This window comes from Saimiri boliviensis, chromosome 2 (genome assembly GCF_048565385.1).
Source record: "Saimiri boliviensis isolate mSaiBol1 chromosome 2, mSaiBol1.pri, whole genome shotgun sequence".
Lineage (NCBI taxonomy): Eukaryota > Metazoa > Chordata > Mammalia > Primates > Cebidae > Saimiri > Saimiri boliviensis.
In genome coordinates this window covers 144116888-144136810 of record NC_133450.1, presented here as the reverse complement: position 1 = coordinate 144136810, position 19923 = coordinate 144116888, and the positions used below count along the sequence as shown (strand labels likewise).

The window sequence follows — 19923 nt, the reverse complement described above, 5'->3', positions numbered from 1 at the left end:
CGGAGGCCGAGTCGCAAGCCGAGCCCGCACCACGGCCTCTCCCGGAGCCGCCTGCAGTTTCGGAGGGACTTCGCTCTCAGGCACGCCTGCTCCCAGCTAGAAAGGGGTCTGGGGACCGCTTTCGATCACCCTATATCCCGTAGGAAATTCTTTTCGCAGCGACAGGCTGCCAGTGCGATTCCGGTCCGCCCATCTCGAACTCCGACCTGGCCCCGCAAGGGCCCGGAGCCTGGCTGCCCACGAAGCTGTCTCAGGCCCGGACCAGCCCCAGCCCCGACGGCGGCTGTGGCCCCGCCTCGGCAGACCCCTGAGCCCGCTGAGGAGTTTAGCACCCGGCTGCGCACGGCCAGCGAGTTGGCGCGGCCCGTTTGAAGCGAAGCACCGGCCTCGGCAGCGCGGTCTGCGCAGGGGATCCGCGTGGCCACCGGGGCTGCGCGCGAGCTTGGGGCGACTGTGGCGGCCGGGGGAGTGCAGGGCCGTGGAGGGAAGAGGACGCGGGCCCTGGCCAGGGAGGGAGAGCCGTGCAGGGCTGGACCTGCCGGCCGGAGCAGCAGAGGAAAGGTGCACCCTGGGGATGGGCCAGGCCGGTGAGCGTGCTTCAGGCCTGAAGTGAGCGCGGGCCCCGAAGCTAGGCGTCCCCTCTGGTCCACCCCGCTCCCTGGAGTCCTGGCAAGCCTCGCTACCCGCCTCCCCTGCTCGGTCCCCTCCTCTCCTCACAGCCCGCAGAGCCTCCCTCCCTGCCCCGCGCTTCCCACGGGGAGAGAAGAAAAAACAGGAGGGGGAAGGAAGGACCAGGGAGGGGAGGGAGAAGTGGAGGGGGACTGTTCCGAGCGGTCCGCGAGCCCCCGCCCCTCGCGCTCTCGCGACGAAGCTCCTTGAGCCCGGCCGGGTACAAGTCTGTCCTCCGACGTCAGGGGGTCATTAATAACCAATTAGGAGGGTCACTGCGGCTCCTATAAAGGCGCTGAGATTTTGCCAAGGGAAGACGGCCCCGGCCGGGTGTGCGAGAGACTAGCGCGCGTCTGAGAGCCCCTTGTTGCGGCTTTCCGGCAACCACCCGCCTCTCTCCCACCCCGCACCCCCCGCAGCCGCCTCCGCCTCCACCCGCGCCTCTCCACCCTCAGCGCCGCCTCTGCCATCGCTGCAGATTTCCCCATCTCTCTTCCTCTCAGCCTGTCTCCCCCTCGTTCACTTTCCACCAGCCGCCCCCTCACCTCCCGCTCCCTCCTGTGTCTTCCTCTCCGTCCTCCCCCTGCGCCTGTTCCTTCTCCTTCGCAGCCCTCTCCTCGCGCTCCTTGGGCTCCCCTCTCGCCCGCCCACCTCCCCCGTTGGCCGGGCCGTCCCCCGGCGCCGGGGAGCCCCGGGCCGCCCATGATGGGCTCCGTGCTCCCGGCTGAGGCCCTGGTGCTCAAGACGGGGCTGAAGGCGCCGGGGCTGGCCCTGGCCGAGGTCATCACCTCCGACATCCTGCACAGCTTCCTGTACGGCCGCTGGCGCAACGTGCTCGGGGAGCAGCTCTTCGAGGACAAGAGCCACCACGCCAGCCCCAAGACGGCCTTCACTGCCGAGGTGCTCGCGCAGTCCTTCTCGGGCGGTGAGTCCAGCCGTCGGGGCCCGGCGCAACCCCTCCTCCCGGCAACCCTTATTCTGGTCCTGGCGGTGCGCGAGACGCGGTTGGGATGCCCGGCCTCGCTGCTGCTCGCGCCAACTTGGGCGCTCCCGGCGCTCCGTGCACCTCAGTTTCCCCGTGGGTCAAGCCAAGGCGCGAGCCGCCAAGCAGAGGTGGGTCGCAGAGCAGCTCCGCAGCCCACACGGCTCAAGGACAGATCCCGGCGACCCCGTTGCCCCCGCCGGCCCCTCCCTTCCCCTCCCGCGCTAGAACTGGCGGGTTCCCGGCATTTAAAGCCTTACTAGGCGTGTAATAGCAGTTGACTCAAAAAGAAGGGGTTTTTAATTCATTTAGTTAACTTGGGCTTGACCCGCGAAAGTTCCCACTTAAACCAAGAACTTTAAAAGGCAGCCGGGGCTGGGGAGGGGGTGGAGGGAGGGCAGGCGGGGAGAAAAAGCCGCGGGGAGAGCGAGGGAGAGAAAGAGAGAGCGAGAAAAGTTTCTTTTCTTTAAGATGTCTCAAGTTCTTATTCCTCATTCATCAACCCGCAAACAATATCTTTCCCCGGCTCTGGCTTATCTGCGCGTCGCCCTCTTTTCCCCCTTTACGATTTCTGTTCCTCTCTTAATTTACCGTGAAGACTAATTCCACTTCCATTCACGCTATGTCAACCATCTAATCCCCCCTTTTTGTAAGGGGAATTCCTCGGCCCCTTTTAAACAAGTCCCCTCCGCATTGAGCTACAATTTACTGCTACAGCATTCTTCCAGGGCTAATGAATTTAGAATTAGCAATTTCTTTCGAATGGAGCCGAGTGAATGCGATCACTTTAACAGCGTGACAAATTGCCCGCCGCGCCGCAATGGACACCGTTTAACCCCCCCTTTCAGCCGGCCCGCTCGCCGGGTATTTTCCCAGGTAGCTTAGAGGGGAACCTTGTAAGACATGGAGGCCGCCCCTGTGCGCCTCACAGCTCCCAGCCCGGCCGCAGAGGCCCGAGAGGGGAACCCTCGGGGGGCTGAGTGCCGCCGCGGGTCCTCCCAGTCCAGAGAGAGGACATCGGGGTTTGTCCGAGCCCGGGCGCTGCCCTCCCTGGCACCCCAGGGCCTGGGAGAAGAGAGGGACTCGGAGCGCCTGGGGTCACACAACGAGCGCGGAGCCCGGTCGGCTGCTGCCAACTGCTGTTTCTTTGGCACCTCCAATGCCTTCCAGCCCGAGGTCTGTCCCCAGCGCTGACCACGTCCGGGCTCCTCTGTCAGTGCCCAAAGCCCGGACGCACAGTGGGCTTCCGGAACCCGACTAGGCGAAACAGCCTCGGGTTGGCCTTCACCTTCTTGCAGGACTTGGCCTCAGTTTCCTCGTGCCTAAAACCGCTCACTGCCGTTGGCTCACTAATTCTTGAAAACTTTTCCGGGGCAGAGGACGGAAGAAGTGTGAATGTTTTGAGGATTCATGGAGAGACTAAAACCCGCTTCTTAAAATGATCCCCAACGCACCACTCGCTTTCCAGGGCACGGAGAGTCCCCGGGTTGCAAACAGAGGAGAGGTCGTTGAACCTCCGCGCATCTGACTGCTCCCAACACCCGGGTGACCTCTCTGGATTTGGGGCCGACTTGGGGTTGGCCGATCTGGGCAGGACCAACGCCTGGGTCCCGGCGGGGAAGGAAGGGCCAGGCCTGGCTGCCTCCGGCTCTGACCCGGTTTTCCTGCCCCTGCCGCCGCAGAGGTGCAGAAGCTGTCCAGCCTGGTGCTGCCGGCGGAGGTGATCATCGCGCAGAGCTCCATCCCTGGCGAGGGTCTTGGCATCTTCTCCAAGACGTGGATTAAGGCGGGCACCGAGATGGGCCCCTTCACCGGCCGGGTGATCGCCCCGGAGCATGTGGACATCTGCAAGAACAACAACCTCATGTGGGAGGTAGGCGGGCTGGAGCCGAGGGTCGGGTGCAGGGGGGCGCTGGCCCAGGGTGGGACCCGGGCGTCCGGCCAGCAGGCACTCCTGGCCTGGACAACCCCCTGAGCCGGGACTCTAAGCCGCCAGAACCTGGAGCTCACCCCGACTCTAGGCTCCCCCAACACCTTGCCGCAGAAGGCAGGGGAGAATCCCACCCTCCTTCCTCCAGGACACCCGGGCAGAGCAGGACAGTTGTTGGCTCCACTTGGCAGATGAGGGTACTGAGACCCAGAGCAGCCAGGTCGTTTATCCAGGGTCCCCACCACCCTCCCTCCAGGTGACCTCCCAGCCCCTTACATTATTTCGCTGGCGGGGGAGGCAGCTGCAGGAAAGCTGCTCAAAGCCAGTCCTGGCCTGGAGGTGAGGTGGGACTGGAAAAGAAAATGCCTGGTGAAGGCAGAATGACATTCACAGTGGCTGCGGCTGAGCTGCCATTGAGTCAGCTTCTGTGTCCCCAGCCTGAGTCACGGATGACCTCAGCAGCCCGTGCCTTACTATTTCCATCTTACAAAGGGAAACCTCAGCTCCAAGAGGCTTCCATCCTATGCCTTCCCACCCCTCACCGTGACGGGTGCCACGGAGGGCCCCACTGTACTTCCTCCTAACCTTGCAGGATGGGAAGCCCGCTGAGGCCAGACTGGTGCACCCGCTTCCTAGTCCCATTCCCTCACCCACTCCTCCCAACCAGCCCCTCCTGGCAGACCCTGAAGAAGCCAACCTTGATAGAACGGGGGAATGGCCCAGAGGCCTCTCCTGACCTCATCTTCTCCCTCCTCTGGAGGCCTGGGCCGCTAACTACATTTTCCAGTTGCTGGGTCAGGAAGTTGGGGTGCAGTTTGACCTCTGAGTGGCCTTGGAAGCTCCCGTGAAGGGATTTAGACCGAGCTAGAGTGCCACAGCGAGCCAGTCCTCCCTCCCCGGGCTCCACTGCCCTCCCTCTCTGAGGCCCTGGCTGATGTTCTCAGTGCCATGGGGAGCACCTCTGCATCCCCTGAAAGAGCTCAGGGCCACTTTGGGCAGTGACACCTTGGAAACCCTTTTCTTCTGAGGGCAGGGAGGACATGGCAACAGGAGCTTGTCTCTTGGTCAGCTCATCGTGCCCTGGAGACTGACCCCCTGTGGGCCACTTCCAGATGGCTAGCCTCAGGCAAGTCCCCGAACCTCTTCAGCCTTCCTTTCCACGGCTGGAAAACGAAGCTTTATCCACCTCCCGGGGCTACTGTGAGAATGGAGAGAGACAGAGAGAGAGAGAGAGAGAGAGAGAGAGAGAGAGAGAGAGAGAGTGTCTGTGTGTGTTTGTGTGTGCCTGGAAGATTGTACACGTGGCATAGCTTTGCCTTACCTGATCTTCGATCTGTCTGTGCCCAGGTGTTCAACGAGGATGGCACGGTTCGTTACTTCATTGATGCCAGCCAGGAGGACCACCGGAGCTGGATGACCTACATCAAGTGTGCACGTAACGAGCAGGAGCAGAACCTGGAGGTGGTCCAGATCGGCACCAGCATCTTCTACAAGGCCATCGAGGTGTGTGTGTGCACCGTTGTGCAGGGACCAACCAGTGAACCTGGCGGGGGGAGGTGTGCAGGGCAGTGGCATCCAGGAACCACAGCGGACAGCAGGGACCTGACACTGGCCTAACCAGCCCTGCTCAGGCCATGTGGCTGCGGCAGACAGGTGGTCTCTAGACACCCTGCTCTCCTGTGTGTGACCTTCATGCGAAGCTTTCTGCTGCACATCAGAAAGGATGGAACTCTCAACTTGATGCCATTGAGAACGTCACAAGCATCTCAATAGTGAGGTCCCTGGAGGTTGGCTGAGGGTGTCCCAAGGTTCAGGGGTCAGAGAGACACAGAGAAACAAGATGGAGAGAGGCAGCCCAGGGAATGCATTGGTGGGGAGGCAGGGTGCGTGTCTGCCGCCGTTTAGCTGTCTGAGGTTCCTCATTCTGCATGCATGGGCACCAGTGGCTTATGGCTCATGAGTCCAGTCTCAGCGATGGCTCCCTGTGTGTCAGGCTTTCAGATAATAGGTATGCAGTATGGCCTTTAATCCCCCACGGACCCCCAGAGGAGGATTTTGTGATTATTTACAGTTTATAGACCAGAAAACCAAGTCTCCCTCGGTGGCAGCAGACTTGGGAATTTTGCAGGATATCTGAGGAGACTGTTAGCACTAATAGCTGTGCTTCCTGAGCCTTCTCAGAGGAGACAGGGCCAGATAACAGGCTGGATGCAGTGGCTCATGCTTGCAATCTCAGCACTTTGGGAGGCCGACGTGGGTGAACTCCTGAGGTTAGGAGTTCAAGACCAGCCTGGCCAACATGGAGAGACTTCTCTCTACTAAAAATACAAAAATTAGCTGGGCGTGGTGGCAGGAGTCTGTAATCTCAGCTACTCTGGAGGCCCAGGCCCAGGACAGAGGTGGCTTGAACATAGGATGCAGAGGTTGCAGTGAGCTGAGATTGTGCCACTGTACTCCAGCCTGGGTGACGCAGTGAGACTCCATCTCAAATAAAATAAAATAAAATAAAATAAAATAAAATAAAATAACCGACAGGTAAATATCACTTCCCGTGGTGTGGCGGCAGTGAGGCTGAGCCAGGAAGGTTCAGAGGAAGATAGGAAGAGGAGGGCTTCCTGGCAGGGCAGTGCTTGGGCAGAGGCAGGAAAGCTCCAGGTGTCTGTGCAGGGGCTGAGGGTGCAAACCAAGCAGAGAGCTGGGCACCAGGCAGGCTCACATGGGGACCCGCCCTGGACAGTGTCCCTTGGCAGGAAACCTGGCCCAGGAGGAGAGGGAAGCCACCCGCCGGCTGGTGGGAAGAGGCTAGTGGCAAGTGCTGTGCGGAGGTGGTCAGGCTCTTCCTATCACACTTCTCTGCTCCCCATGGGGTGGGGCTGGGGCTTGGTGGAGTTTGTCGGGTGTTCTGGAGGAGCAGAGAATGACTGACCTTTAGTCCATGTTCCATTTTTTCCCCGGGACTCAGATCCTGAAGCTCTTTTTTTTTTTTTTTTTTTTTTTTTTTTTTTTTTTTTGGTTGTTGTTGTTGTTGTTGTTGTTGTTGAGACGGAGTTTCGCTCTTATTACCCAGGCTGGAGTGGTGCAATGGTGCGATCTCGGCTCACCACAACCTCCACCTCCTGGGTTCAGGCAATTCTCCTGCCTCAGCCTCCTGAGTAGCTGGGATTACAGGCACGCACCGCCATGCCCAGCTAATTTTTTTTTGTATTTTTAGTAGAGACGGGGTTTCACCATGTTGACCAGGATGGTCTCGATCTCTTGACCTCGTGATCCACCCGCCTCGGCCTCCCAAAGTGCTGGGATTACAGGCTTGAGCCACCGCGCCCGACCCTGAAGCTCTTTCTAAGACCCCCGGGGGTGCCAGGGTCTAGTAGCTTCTGGGACAGGTTCCTTTGGTTGTCCCTGAATAACAAGGCCCCAGGGACTCTCCCAGAGGTGACAGCAGGGGGTCTAGCCTGGGTCCCAGCTGAGGGGTTGCTTGGACAAGCAGGAGGTAGAGGATGAGAAACAGGTGAGTGGTTCCTGGATTGGGCTTCAAGTGAGGTAAGATGGCCGTGGGGCAGGGTGCAGAGAGGACTGGAGGTGGCCCAGGCCTGACACAGAGGTGGCTCCTGTGACCATCTGGCTGGGCCACCACATCCTAGAATTGACTTCCAGTGTAGTTGAGCCTCACACCTAACAGAATTCACCCTCCCAGATCCTCACCCCACCACCCTCTCACACACATCTTCACCCCCATACCCTCCTTCCCAGCCATCCTTGTACAGATGCAATGGAGGACTCCCACTCCCCTCACCTGCCACACACACTCGTGTGAACACAAGAGACAGACCTACATCATTTTGGCAAGAGGGCTCCAGGCTGGGGCAGACGTGGGGGCCTGAGTGTCATCTAGCTGTGCAGGTCACATCAGCTAGAAGCCAGACAACCTCAGGAAATATGAAAAGATATTTAGAAAATCAGTCCAAGGGCAAGGAGCTGAAGATATCTTTGGGGAAGCATCTGAGTTTATAGGATTAGGAGAAATGGTCATCTACCTTCGATCGGGAATTTACATTGAAAAAAGAGGATCAGGCAGGGATGGTGGCGTACACCTGTAATCCGACAGTTTGGGAGGCTGAGGTGGACAAATCCCCTGAGGTCAAGAGTTGAAGACCAGCCTGGCCAACATGGTAAAATCCTGTCTCTATTAAAAATACAACAATTGGCCGGGCGCGGTGGCTCAAGCCTGTAATCCCAGCACTTTGGGAGGCCGAGGCGGGTGGATCACGAGGTCGAGAGATCGAGACCATCCCGGTCAACATGGTGAAACCCCGTCTCTACTAAAAATACAAAAAATTAGCTGGGCATGGTGGCACGTGCCTGTAATCCCAGCTACTCAGGAGGCTGAGGCAGGAGAATTGCCTGAACCCAGGAGGCGGAGGTTGCGGTGAGCCGAGATCGCGCCATTGCACTCCAGCCTGGGTAACAAGAGCGAAACTCGGTCTCAAAACAAAAAAAAAAAACCAACAATTAACCAAGCGTGGTGGCAGGTGCCTGTAATCCCAGCTACTTGGGAGGCTGAGGCAGGGGAATCGCTTGAACCTGGGAGTTGGAGGTTGCAGTGAGCCCAGCACCACTGTACTCCAGCCTGAGTAACAAAGTGAGACTCCATCTCAACAACAATGAAAAAATTAGGACACACTCACATACAATATCATATATGTGATACAGACAGGGCCACTGATTTGAGTATCAATGCTTTCCCTTCTAAGAAGGGACTGTTTGCATGAAGGACGAGAAAGCAAAATGATGCCACACGTTTTACTTTTAAAGTAAATTTGGATACATTTTTTTGGAAACCATTTCGTCAAAATGTCAGATTCCACTTACCGGATAAATTCCATCCTGGAGACGCGGCTGAGGCCCAGTGCTCACGCAGCCCTTCTAGGCTAGACCAGAAGACACTGGTGCTCCCCAGGCCGCTCCCGGGATGCCTCGGGAATCAGTCGGCTGTTTGTTCTGTGCACGTGGGTGAGTTAACCAAGGACAATGACCTCTACGGTGATGTTTTCTTGAACTTTCTGCCACTCAGAACCGCTATTCGTATTTCATAACAATAACTCATTACTTGCCAAAAATAGGAAGGAACATTTTTATTCAACAAGCAGAATATACTATTGCTGCTCTAAAACTTTCCATAAATACAGAATAACAGAGACGAAGGCAATGGAGCTTTAGAGCCCAGGTGGTGAGTGGAGGGTCCCCAGCAGGGTGTGCATCTGGCCGGATCCATTGACGTGATCCCTGGGGAACCTCCTGGCTTACTCCAGTCACAGAATGTACTATAACCTCAGGTGCCCAAAATGACACTTCTAGAAAGTGCCTAGCATATAACAAGTGGCCACTAAATGAAGGAATAAAAGGGGCTTAGCAACTTTTTTTTTTCCTTTGAGACAGAGTCTTACTCTGTGGTCCAGGCTGGGGTGCAGTGGTGCAATCTTGGCTCACCACAACCTCTGCCTCCCAGGTTCAAGCAATTTTCCTGCCTCCCAAGTAGCTGGCATTACAAGCTCCACACCAGGCTAATTTTTGTATTTTTAGTAGATGTCCCCATGTTGGCCAGGCTGGTCTCGAACTCCTGACCTCAAGTGATCCACCTGCCTTGGCCTCCCAAAGTGCTGGGATTACAGGTGTGAGCCACTGCACCTGGGCAGCAACTTTTAAAAAATAGAATCTGCTCAGCCCTTGGGGTGCTGCTCTCTATTACTATCCCCATTTTTATGATGGTAAAATTAAAATGTTCAGGGAGATCACGGAAGGTTGTTGAGCTGTGATTGAAACCCAGGCTGGTCTGACCCCAGAGCCAGAGGGCTGAATCACCATGCCATGTGGCCTCCCTGGCCAATATCTATTTGCTGGAACTCTATTAATTGGTGTGTCGGGACATCTGTGGTACAATGGAAATTGATGTTTGTCCAGATGACATTGAGATCCTTTTACACTGGGGCTGCGGCTCCCTGGAGAAGGGCAGGGTATTTGCAGTCTCCAAGGAGCGTGTTCAGTGGGAGGACATGAATTTACAGCAGGAAAACAAGCCAAAAACTCTGTCATTTCCAATTTATAATAAAAAGTCAGAAAGTGGGGCAGGATAGGCCTTCTGGGCTGATAGGGATGGTTGAGAAGCACGTTGAGAGGGTATATTTGTCAACAAGACTCAGGCACTGGTATTCCAGAGTTTTGCTGATGTAGATTTTGTGGTACAGGACTCAGTTCCTTTGGGAATTGCTTTGTTTGTTTTGTGTTCTAAGCGTATCCCTGCTCCCCAGAAAAGTGAAAGACCATCTGATCCTGCTTCTCCAAGCCCAGCAGAGAGCCTGGCCAGCCAGGCCAGGCCTGAGTCTCAGCAGTAACGAATCAGTGCTGCTGACGGGGGCCTACAGACCACAGAGGCTGTTCTTTGCATCCGGGCGGTCGGCTGGTGGGGCCCTGGGAGCCTCTGCACAGTCAGCCCAGGGTTCCAGGGAAAAAGCTGCAGGTTCCAGGGAAGAAGCTGCAGGTTCCAGGGTTTCCTGGACCTGATAGTAGAAGTTTGTTGATGGAGGGTACCTGTGAGCAGGCAGACACCAGAGGCCTGGGCAGGGGATACTGAAGGGCAGAGAGAGACTTCCAGTTCCCCTGCCTCTGGGCAGGTGAGGCTGTCTCCTGCTGCTGCTGGCTTCTAGCTGGCTGGAAATATATGTCATTCTCAATTCCAGTAGGCTTTTTTTTTTTCTTTTGGAGACAATTTTGTTCTGTCTCCCAGGCTGGAGTACTCAGCTCACCACAACCTCCACCTCCTGAGTTCAAGCAATTAAGCGATTCTTGTACCTCAGTCACATGAACAGATGGGAGTACAGGCATGAGCCACCACTCCCAGCTAATTTTTTCTTTCTTTCTTTCTTTCTTTTTTTTTTTTTTTTGAGACAGCGTCTTGCTGGGTCACCCAGGCTAGAGTACAATGGCTCACTGCAACCTCCACCTCCCAGGTTCAAGTGATTCTCCTGCCTCAGCCTCCCAAGTAGCTGGGATTACAGGCATCTGCCACCACACCTGGCTCATTTTTGTATTTTTAGTAGAGACGGGGTTTCACTATGTTGGGCAGGCTGGTCTCTAACTCCTGACCTCATGATCCGCCCGCCTCAGCCTCCCAAAGTGCTGAGATTATAGGCATGAGACACCATGCCCAGCCCAATTTTTGTATTTTTAGTAGAGAAAGCGTTTTGTCATGTTGTCCAGGCTTGTCTTGAACCTCTGGCCTCAAGTGATCTACCCACCTTGTCCTCTCAAAGTTCTGAGGTTATAGGCGTGAGCCACCACGCCCGGCCTGTAGGCTCTTTTTAATTGATTTTCTTGCTATTAAAAAATAACTTGTGTGTGTGTGTATAGAATATGTGCTCATTATTTTTTAAAAAGTCAGAGGCAGGCCGGGCGTGGTGGCTCAAGCCTGTAATCCCAGCACTTTGGGAGGCCGAGAAGGGTGGATCACGAGGTCAAGAGATGGAGACCATCCTGGTCAACATGGTGAAACCCCGTCTCTACTAAAAATACAAAAAATTAGCTGGGCATGGTGGCTCGTGCCTGTAATCCCAGCTACTCAGGAGGCTGAGGCAGGAGAATTGCCTGAACTCAGGAGGCGGAGGTTGCGGTGAGCCGAGATTGCGCCATTGCACTCCAGCCTGGGTAACGAGAGCGAAACTCCGTCTCAAAAAAAACAAAAAACAAAACAAAACAAAACAAAAAAAAGTCAGAGGCATGATGTAGAGGGCATCATGCTACTCTCCATGAACCTTAAGTCAGCATTTTAAAATAGTCTCAAAATGGCGAACCCTTCTGGGGAAAGATGTACAGGAAATCAGTGACAGTGGCTGGCATCCAGAGTGGCAGAGAGTGACTTCTCATTTTATACCCGTTACATGTTTAGACAATTTGGTCCGTTTGTCTGCATCGCTGTTTTAATTTTTAAATTCATTAGTAAAATGAATTTTAGTACATTAAAAGCATTCTAGGCCAGGCAGCTCATGCTTGTAATCCCAGCACAGTGGGAGGCTGAGGTGGGTGGATCATGTGGTCAGGAGTTCGAGACCATCCTGGCTAAGACTGTGAAACCGTCTCTACTAAAAATACATAAATTAGCCAGGCATGGTGATGGGCACCCGTAGTCCCAGCTACTTGGCAGGATAACCACTTGAACCCTGGAGGCAGAGGTTGCGTGAGACAAGCTCATGCCACTGCACTCCACCCTGGGCAACAGAGCAAGACTGTCTCAAAAAAAAAAAAATACTTAGTAAATAAATAACTCACCCTTATACTACAATAGTCCCCATCAGAGCTCTTATTTTATTTATTTATTTATTGAGATGGAATTTAGTTTTGTTGCCCAGGCTGGAGTGCAGTGGCACAATCTCAGCTTACTGCAACCTGCTACTCCTGGGTACAAGCGATTCTCCTGCCTCAGTTTCCTGAGTAGCCAGGATTACAGGTGTGCACCACCATGCGTGGCTAATTTTGTATTTTTAGTAGAGACAGGGTTTCACATGTTGGCCAGGCTAGTCTCAAACTCCTGACCTCAAGTGATCTGCCTGTATCAGCCTTCCAAAGTGCTGGGATTATAGACATGAGCCATCGTACCTAGCAAAACTCCTTCCCTCCCACCCCCAAAGATGGAGTCTTGCTCTGTCACCCAGACTGGAGTGCAGTGGCGCAATCTCGGCTCACTGCAACCTCCACCTTCCAGGTTCAGGCGATTCTCTTGCCTCAGCTTCCTGAGCAGGTGGGATTAGAGGCATATGCCACCACGCCTGGCTAATTTTTGTATTTTTAGTAGAGATGGGGTTTCACCATGTTGGCCAAGCTGGTCTCAGACTTCTGACCTAAAGTGATCCGCCCACCTTGTCCTTCCAAAATGCTGGGATTACAGGCATGAGCCACCGAGCCCTGCCTACTGTTACTATATTTATTTGATATTTAATAATAGTTATTATTTTTTTTTTTTTTTTTGAGACGGAGTTTCACTCTTGTTACCCAGGCTGGAGTGCAATGGCGCGATCTCGGCTCACCGCAACCTCCGCCTCCTGGGTTCAGGCAATTCTCCTGCCTCAGCCTCCTGAGTTGCTGGCATTACAGGCACGCACCACCATGCCCAGCTAATTTTTTGTATTTTTAGTAGAGACGGGGTTTCACCATGTTGACCAGGATGGTCTCGATCTCTTGACCTCATGATCCACCCGCCTCGGCCTCCCAAAGTGCTGGGATTACAGGCTTGAGCCACCGCGCCCGGCAATAATAGTTATTTTTAATTAAAATTAAAAGGCTGGTGTTGGCTTAGTATTTGATGACCCCCAGACCTGCAGCCTGGAGGTAGAGTTCAGCTGGGGCTCCCTGAGCCTCCCATCTCATCCCACATCTGTGCTGGAGGAGTTGGCTTCTCTTCTGGGGGCGATGGGGCTGGGAAGTGGGAGTACCTTCATGGGGCTGGTGTCATTGGAGTATTCAGGCCCAGCCTGTGCTCTTGCTGGACACTGAAGGCAGAACCCCAGGTCACCCTGGGCTTCCACGGTTCCAGTGACCTCTGCCACGCTGCTTGATCAGTGAGCATTCCTGCAGGGACTTGAATGTGCCAGAAACCGCCGCCAGCTTCTCTGAGAGGTAGGCGAGCTCCAGGAAAATAATCGCTGGCACTTCCATGTCTGGACTGTGCAGAGCTTTATGCATATGGCTCTGCTACACCCCAAAAACCACTTAGTGAAGCCATGGCAGTGTGAGGACACAGGCCCCGCGACGTGAGGGAACTTGCCCACGGTCACTCACTCAGCAGATGGGGATCCCTGGTGGACCCCCACATGTCTGACTCCAGACTGGGCAGGAACCCTCTGCAGGGCATGTTCAATGGTCTGGGACAGGATGCTGATTGCTTTGAAAGAACCACAACATCAACATGTCTGGTTTCAGCCAAGATTTGAAGCCAAGGATTGGCATATGTTGGAGGTGACTTACAACCAGAGTCTTAAGAGTTGGGGGCACCTCAGGGACCATGTTCCTTGACCCCGTCATTTGAGGAGCACCAGAAAAGCAAAGTGACTTGCCTAAGGTCACACAGGGACCTGGTGAGAGAGGGCTCATCCGCACCATCTGACAGACTCACTTCCTTCACAATTAATTTATGTGAAATATTTCAGTTCCATCATCTGCGTTTCTGGGAGGTTCACAAAACCTCTTCCTTCCATCCCAGTGAGGTCTGGAAAAAAAGTAAAATTTTTAAAACTGTAAAAAACAAACAACAAACAAAAAAACACCCAAATCACAAACTCTTTCTTCTCTGCCCCTTTCCAGCTGAGGCCTCCACCTCTGACCTGCTGGCCTCCTGGACAGCGGCTATGACTATGAATGAGGAGAGAGGGCACCAGGACTCTCGCTGTGGTGCCAGATTCTAATCTGTCCACTTTCCTGGAGGCGCCATCTAACTTTCTGTGGCTTCTGGGACTGCACTTGGGGTTTCCATGCTGGCTTCTTGTCACTTACTTACCTTGAGGCTCACCATGATGCCCTGTGAACCGTGGGAGGACGTGGAAATGCATGTGGTGACTCTAGGCGGAGTCTCAGGAGGATGACCGTCACCTAGGCCCCCTCCCACCCTCTGTTCTCACCCCTTTTCTTTCTACCTCCCTCCCCCTCTTCCCTTTTTTTTTCCTTGAGACAAGGTCTTGCTCTGTCACCCAGGCTGGAGTGTAATGGTGCAACCTCGGCTCACTGCAACCTCTGCCTCCTGGGATCAAGCAATTTTGCCTCAGCCTCCCAAGTAGCTGGGACTATAGGCATATGCCACCACATCTGGCTAATTTTTCTTTCTTTCTTTCTTTCTTTTTTGTAGAGACAGGGTTTTGCTATGTTGCCCAGGCTAGTCTCAGACTCAGGAGTCTGAGTCTGAGTCCTCAAGGAATTTCCCACCTTGGCCTCCCAACGTGCTGGGATTACAGGCATGAGCCACTGCGCCCGACCTCCACTTCCCCCTTTTCAGGGGTGAGCAGAGCTTGCTGCAATGGTCTGAGGGTCTTCCAGGCTCTGACCGAGGAAGGAAGATGCAGTGAACAAGAGTTGAGTGGTGGCTCTGCAGGTGGAACCAGACAGAAGCAGAGGGGACCTTCTCTCTGACCACGGAAGCCAGCGTGGGGTCCTGCTCTGGCATGGTTTCAGACAACTCCATATTTGCCTTTTTTTTGGGGGGGATGGGGTCTTGCTCTGTTGCCCAGGCTAGAGTGCAGTGGCACAATCTTGGCTCACAGCAACAACCTCCACATCCCAGATTCAAGTGAATCTCCTGCCTTAGTCTCCCAAGTAGCTGGGATTACAGGCACGCGCCACCATGCCCAGCTAGTTTTTTGTATTTTTAGTAGGGACAGGGTTTCACCATGCTGGCCAGGCTGGTCTCCAACCCTCTAACCTCAGGTGATCCACCTGCCTCGGGATCCCAAAGTGCTGGGATTATAGGCAAGAGCCACTGTACCTGCCTGGGTTTTAGACACCTCTAGATGCAATCCCATGTGATCTTTTGTGCTTCAACTAAAAAAGGAACCACCAGGAAAACAAACCAGCTGTTGCCTGGGAGTGTCTGGGTTTTTCCAGGCACATCAGATAGTGGCCCCCAGGGTCAGGTGCCAAGGTCAGCACTTCTGGGATCCAGGCCTCAGGAGAGTGACAGGTGTCCCCTCTCTCATATGCTCGGCCTGGCTAGGGCCTGGAGCTTCCCCACTTGGGAGGGGTAAGTGGCTTCCATGAGAGGCCTAGCAGGCCCTTTGGGATGTCTTGGAATATGTGGTGTTTATGATCAGTGCCACCCCAAGAGCAGGACCCTTATGGCTCCCTGGATCACCACCACAAAACCCTCTGACCAACATCCTTTGCCATGTTTCTGAGGCAGGTCCTCCCCCAGAGCAGCAGAGCCCCAACACCATTTGTGGGGTTCTCTGTCATCGGCCTAGGACACGGTGAACAGGACTCTGTGTAAAACAGTGCACGCCAGTGTTTCCCGGGGTAGAGGTGTTCATCTATCCAAATGCTGCTTTTTAGCTCTGCCACGGGCACGGAGACACTCAGAGCCCTGTGCTTGGTAGGGAAGTACCTTCGATGTGGGCTGCCGATGGGAGCTTTGGATGAGAGACGTTTCCTGAACATTATCCCGGCAGGGTGTAGCCAAGTACCCTAGGGTGCCCCACAGCCCACGCTCCTTGAAAACATCTGGCTCAACCCTGCAGCCCCGGGGACTGGCTGACTCTAGTTCCCCTGCATAAAAATGGAAAAGGTTTCTAGTTTTCCATCTTCCATTACTTCTGCTTGCTGCAAGGCGTCCATTCTGGTGCTGTCAGCTTGGAAGCTATCCTGTGGCTGGAGCTTGGACAGAGATGGCGAGAGGGCCTGGGCAGGGAGAGGGAGTAGAGCGGCTTGACATCCCTTGTGCAGCTTGCCAAGATGGCTCAGTGGAAATGGGCCTGTGTGGCTTTCTGGGGGCTGAGACTGGGTCCAGATCTCCTGGCTGTGAAGGGTTGCTCAGAGATCCCTGACTCTCACCTCCCAGCTGCCGCCTCCCTGACCTCCTCCTGCTCCCTTCCCTGCAGATGATCCCGCCGGACCAGGAGCTGCTGGTGTGGTATGGAAACTCACACAACACCTTCCTGGGGATCCCTGGTGTGCCCGGGCTAGAGGAGGACCAGAAAAAGAACAAGCATGGTAGGTTTTCCCCATGGGGCCACTGAGACACAGACCCATAGAGAGGGGAGCCCAGGGAGGCAAAAGAGAGCGAATGAGAGAGGCAGAGAAGCTCCCGGCCTCCAGGGACCTTGGTTCAATGTCTGGCAGCATTGAGCAGCTAAGACATACAGGTCTAAGGAGGCTGATGCCCCTGGAGCTGCCGCATGGGCCAGGCATGGGTGGAGGATGGTCCTCCTGCTTCCTGGCCAGAATGGACTGCGGAGTTCATGGAGGAGACCAGAGAGGCAATGAGGTGTGGCAGGAGAAGAAAGGAGCTGGGGAGCAGGAGCCTGGACTGAGTCCTAGTTCTGCTGTGCAGTCTTGGAAATGCCCTGTGCTTTAGTTTCCTCATCTGCAAAGGGAAGGTGCTGGGCAAGATCATCTCCAAGTTCCCTTCCAGCTCTGACCACCTGTATATTTCCTTGCCTTGTTGCTGATGTCTGGTGCAGGGCCTGACACAGAGTAGATGCTCAGTATAAGCCTTTAGAAGGCAGGCAGGACAGAATGTGCCTGCGTGTGTGTTGGGGGGATGCTGCCCATCACAGCAGAGACCATTTGCTCAACACCTATTTCTTGCCAAGAATTGGGCTAAGCCGGGTGTGGTGGCTCACGGCTGTAATCCTAGCACTTTGGGAGGCAGAGGCAGGCGGATCATGAGGTCAAGAGATCAAGACCATCTTGGCCAACATGGTGAAACCCCAGCTCTACTAAAAATACAAAAATTAGCTGGGCATGGTGGTGCACACCTGTAGTCCCAGCTACTCTGGAGGCTGAGGCAGGGGAACTTCTTTAACCTGGGAGGGAGAGGTTGCAGTGAGCCGAGATTGCACCATTGCACTCCAGCCTGGAGCCTGGCAACAGAGCAAGAGTCTGCCTTAAAAAAAAAAAAAAAAGAATTGGGCTAAACCTTTGGCAGATATCATCCCACTAGGTCTTCCTAAAACCTGTGAATTTTTTTTTTTTTTTTTAAGTTTCACTCTGCCACCCAGGCTGGAGAGCAGTGGTGCAGTCTTAACTTGCTGCAACCTCTGCCTCCCACGCTCAAGCGGTTCTCCTGCCTCAGCCTCTAGAGTAGCTCGGATTACAGGCGTCCACCACCACACCCAGCTAATTTTTGCGTTTTTAGTAGAGATGGACTCTTGCTATGTTGGCCAAGCTGGTTGAGAACTCCTGACTTCAAGCGATCTGCCCACTTTGGCCTCCTAAAATGCTGAGATTACCTGTGTGAGCCACTGCACCTGGCCTGTGAAATTTTATTATCCATCTTTTTTTTTTTTTTTTTTTTTTGAGACAGAGTTTCGCTCTTGTTACCCAGGCTGGAGTGCAATGGCGCGATCTTGGCTCATCGCAACCTCCACCTCCTGGGTTCAAGCAATTCTCCTGCCTCAGCCTCCCGAGTAGCTGGGACTACAGGAGCACGCCACCATGCCCAGCTAATTTTTTTGTATTTTTAATAGAGACGGGGTTTCACCATACTGGCCAGCATGGTCTTGATCTCTTGATCCACCTGCCTCGGCCTCCCAAAGTGCTGGGATTATAGGCATGAGCCACCACGCCCGGCCTATCCATCTTTTTATTTATTTTTGAGACAGGGTCTCCCTCTGTCACCCAGGCTGGCAGTGGCATGACCTTGGTTCACTGCAGCCTCAAGCTGTCCTCCCACTTCAGCCTCCCAAGTAGCTGGGACCACAGTCGTGTGTTACCACACCTGGTTAATTTTAAAAATTTTTTGTAGAGATGGGGTCTCACCATGTTGTCCAGCTGGTCTGGAATCATAGGATCAAATGATGCTCCTGCCTCTGCCACCCAAAGTAGTGGGATTATAGGCATGAAGCACCGTGGTCAGCGGTCCTTATTTTTGAAGGATGAACCTGAGGCTGGTGAGCCCTTGCTCTGCAGCTGATGTTTTACAAACATTAATTTCTCTAGGCCAGGCCCGGTGGCTCATGCCTGTAATCCCAGCACTTTGGGAGGCAGAGACAGGAGGATTACTTGAGCCCAGGAGTGCCAGATCAGCCTGGGCAACATGGCAAGACCCCATCTCTACAAAAAAAATTTAAAAATTAGCCAGGTGTAATGGGCTGAGCCTGTGGTCCCAGCTACCTGGGAGGCTGAAGTGGGAGGATCGCTTGAAACCGGGAGATCGAGGCTGCAGTGAGCCGAGACGGCACCACTGCACTCCAGGCTGGATGACGGAGCCAGACACTGGCAAAAAACAAAAACAATAACAAAACAAAAAACGTTCTCACTGATCCTTACCGGGCTTATGAGGGCGATGCTAATATTACCTCCATTTAAGGAAGAAGAAAACCAAGGCGCAGTTCCCTGGTACAGAATAGGCACTCAGTAAATGTTTGTGGGATGAGTTAATGAAAGGTTTCTGGGCGGGGGCCATCATAATTGCTTCTTTCTACCGAAGGCCTGCTCCAGTCCAGGCACCCTTCAGACACCGGCTAAGCCAGGTCGGGCGCTTAGCGCAGAGACTTTCCATCGACGTCTCTTCTCATCCTCTCGGGCAACCATGGGCCCGCCCGGAGAGGCAGCGCTGGGTTTCCACTTTACAGATGAGAAAGCTGAGGTTTAGCGAGGCTAAGTCGTTAAGTCCCCGAGGTCTCGCATCGCGATCGGGAGTCCAACTCCTATTCGACCCCTTAGGGGACCCTTCGCTGTCCCTCCCTTCCGTCTGCCACCGTCCAAGCAGCACCCGCCGTCGGGGGCGGGCAGGGCCCGGGCGGGGGGCGCTGGGGGCCCGGGCCGCGGGGTGCCGGTTCTAACCGGGCTGCTCTCTCCCCTTCCCCGTCTCCCTTCCCCCGCCCGGCCCCGCGGCCAGAGGACTTCCACCCGGCGGACTCGGCGGCTGGCCCCGCGGGCCGCATGCGCTGCGTCATCTGCCACCGCGGCTTCAACTCGCGCAGCAACCTGCGCTCGCACATGCGCATCCACACGCTGGACAAGCCCTTCGTGTGCCGCTTCTGCAATCGCCGCTTCAGCCAGTCGTCCACGCTGCGCAACCACGTGCGCCTGCACACGGGCGAGCGCCCCTACAAGTGCCAGGTGTGCCAGAGTGCCTACTCGCAGCTGGCGGGCCTGCGCGCACACCAGAAGAGCGCGCGCCACCGGCCGCCCAGCGCCGCGCTGCAGGCGCACTCGCCCGCGCTGCCCGCCCCGCACGCGCACGCGCCCGCGCTCGCCGCCGCCGCCGCCGCCGCCGCTGCTGCCGCGCACCACCTGCCGGCCATGGTGCTGTGAGCGCGCCCGCGCCCCCGCCCGGCCCCGCGCGCCCCTCGCCCTCCGCTCAGATCCCCGGCCCGGCGCCGTCGCGGGGCCCCGCGCGCTGGGGGCGCGGCCCTTAGTGGCCCCCAGGAACCCCCGCCTCGCCCCATCTCGCAGATGAGGGCACTGAGCGCGAGTGCTCATCCCTCTCCCAGGCCGCGCAAGTGGTGCGGCTGCTCGGCCGCCTCCTCTGGGAGGGGGTCCTCCTGCCCGACCTCGGCCCGGAGTTCCCCTCCTGCTGTAGAGCCGGGCGCCCAGGCCGGCATCCCCATCGTGGGTGGCAAGAGAGCGGACTTAGAGCCCCCCAGGG

The 19923-nt window shown here is 55.4% G+C and overlaps 1 protein-coding gene across 1 annotated transcript; it reads left to right on the top strand.

The window, feature by feature from the left end:
- Nucleotides 1-1371: 1371 nt before the first annotated feature.
- On the top strand, nucleotides 1372-19589 carry PRDM12 (PR/SET domain 12). The gene is made up of 5 exons (XM_010342719.3): nucleotides 1372-1594; nucleotides 3334-3524; nucleotides 4929-5084; nucleotides 16208-16319; nucleotides 19171-19589. The coding sequence occupies exons 1-5, from the start codon at nucleotides 1372-1374 to the stop codon at nucleotides 19587-19589; spliced, it is 1101 nt and encodes a 366-aa protein (XP_010341021.2).
- The last annotated feature ends 334 nt before the right edge of the window (nucleotides 19590-19923 follow it).